Source organism: Camellia sinensis, chromosome 11, assembly GCF_055761805.1.
Source record: "Camellia sinensis isolate YWXY chromosome 11, ASM5576180v1, whole genome shotgun sequence".
Lineage (NCBI taxonomy): Eukaryota > Viridiplantae > Streptophyta > Magnoliopsida > Ericales > Theaceae > Camellia > Camellia sinensis.
Window position 1 is genome coordinate 82,810,673 of NC_138971.1, and position 1,722 is coordinate 82,812,394.

At 44.9% G+C, this 1,722-nt stretch overlaps 1 protein-coding gene across 1 annotated transcript; it reads right to left on the minus strand.

The window, feature by feature from the left end:
- Window positions 1-1,074: 1,074 nt before the first annotated feature.
- On the minus strand, window positions 1,075-1,485 carry LOC145802447 (uncharacterized). The gene has a single exon (XM_082895163.1). It carries the CDS (start codon window positions 1,483-1,485, stop codon window positions 1,075-1,077), a length of 411 nt encoding a protein of 136 aa, XP_082751289.1.
- Between the last annotated feature and the right edge of the window lie 237 nt (window positions 1,486-1,722).

A 1,722-nucleotide genomic window follows, 5' to 3' on the forward strand; every position in this document is an offset into this window, starting at 1 on the left:
AATAGGTTGAGTTCCCGGTGCCACTTCAATTGTAAATTCAATTTCCCGGTCTATCAATTGCACTGGTAACTCTTCTGGAAAAACGTTCGGAAAGTCATGAACAACTGGAATTACGTCAGTACCCTCATTCATTATTTGCTCTTCCAAAACACTACACAAAAACCCTTGGCACCCTTTCTGAATTAACCTACAAGCCCTTGCTGCAGAAATCAAATACGGTGGGGAAGTCACCTCCTGTCCTTGAAATGCAGATTATGCTTGACCCGAAGGGTAGAAATTAACTTGCTTCGTCAAACAATTTATAGTTGCACCATGTTCACTCAGCCAGTCCATTTCCAGTACAATATCAAAATACATCATGTCGAGAGGTAACAGATTGGCATATACCCGAATATCCCCAAGGTGGAGTTCATAAGTAACATATACAGAGGCAGAGATCATAGAATCCCCCAAGGGTGAGGACACACATAATATATAAGATAATACTTCTTCTGGTTTATCTAAATTAGGAACAAATAGTTTTGACACAAAAGAATGGGTAGAACCAGAATCAAATAAGACGGAAGCTGAATGACCATGAACCATAAATGTACCTGACACCACTGTTGCTGCATTTTGCACATCTCCCGGAACCAATGCAAACACCCTCCCTTGCCTCGCAGTGTCTTTATTGTTATTAGGTTTGACCGGTGTCTTGGTGTTAGTAGTTGGTGTAGATGTCGCAGAACTAGTAGCAGCCCTATTGCCATTCCGTTGATTCCTATGAGGGCAATCCCTTATCAAATGACCCATTTTGCCACACTGATAACAGGCTCCAGACTTCCAATGGCACGTCCCACGATGCCTCCTTCCACATTCCGAACAAACAGGAATCGCACCCTGACTAGGGGCAGAAGTATTTGAAGTCCCTGAGTTTTGTTTCTTGTTTGGTGGAGTAGTCGCTCCCTTTGACCATTGATTATTTTGCCTCTTTCCTTTCCACTCGGAAATCCGGTTCTGAGCAGCAAGGTTTCCCTCAGCTATAACAGCCCTCTCCAGCACATCTACATAAGTAGGCAACTTTAACATATTAACTCAGTCCAGGATAGCACCCCGTAAGCCCCCTGCAAATTTTTGTGCCTTCTTATAGTCCGTGTCCACCATGTGCGGTGCAAACCGGGCTAGCTCTGCAAATTGGGCATCATATTCAGCAATAGTCTTGTTCCCTTGTCTGAGAGTTTCAAATTCAGTCACCTTTTTATCCAGCATGCTTTGAGGGAAGTATTTATCATAAAACAGCTCCAGAAATCTGTCCCAAGTTAACCCTGGATAGATTGTTCTCGCAAGCATCCACCACCTCCATGCCTCGTCCTCAAGAGTGAAGGCAGCTAGTTGCACCTTTTGAGCTTCGGTGTAGGGAAAGACTTGGAATAACTTCTCTATGCCCAATACCCAGGCCTCAGCTTTCATCGGTTCTATCCCTCCTTTGAAAGATGGTGGTTTCATCTTTTTAAACTCCTTAGTGAGAGTGATAGTTCGGTCTTCAGCATGGAACTCTGGTACTACCGGTGGAGGTACCGGTGGCGGTGGCGGTTGTTCTTGTGGCTGTTGTTGCTGTTATGGCTGTTGCTGTTGTTGCCGTAAGGTCTCCGCCATCTCCATAATCATTCTCTCCATCCTGTCCAACCGTGCGGCAGTAGCATCTTCCTGCTCCTTTGCCCTTGTTCTCACCATGATCTACAC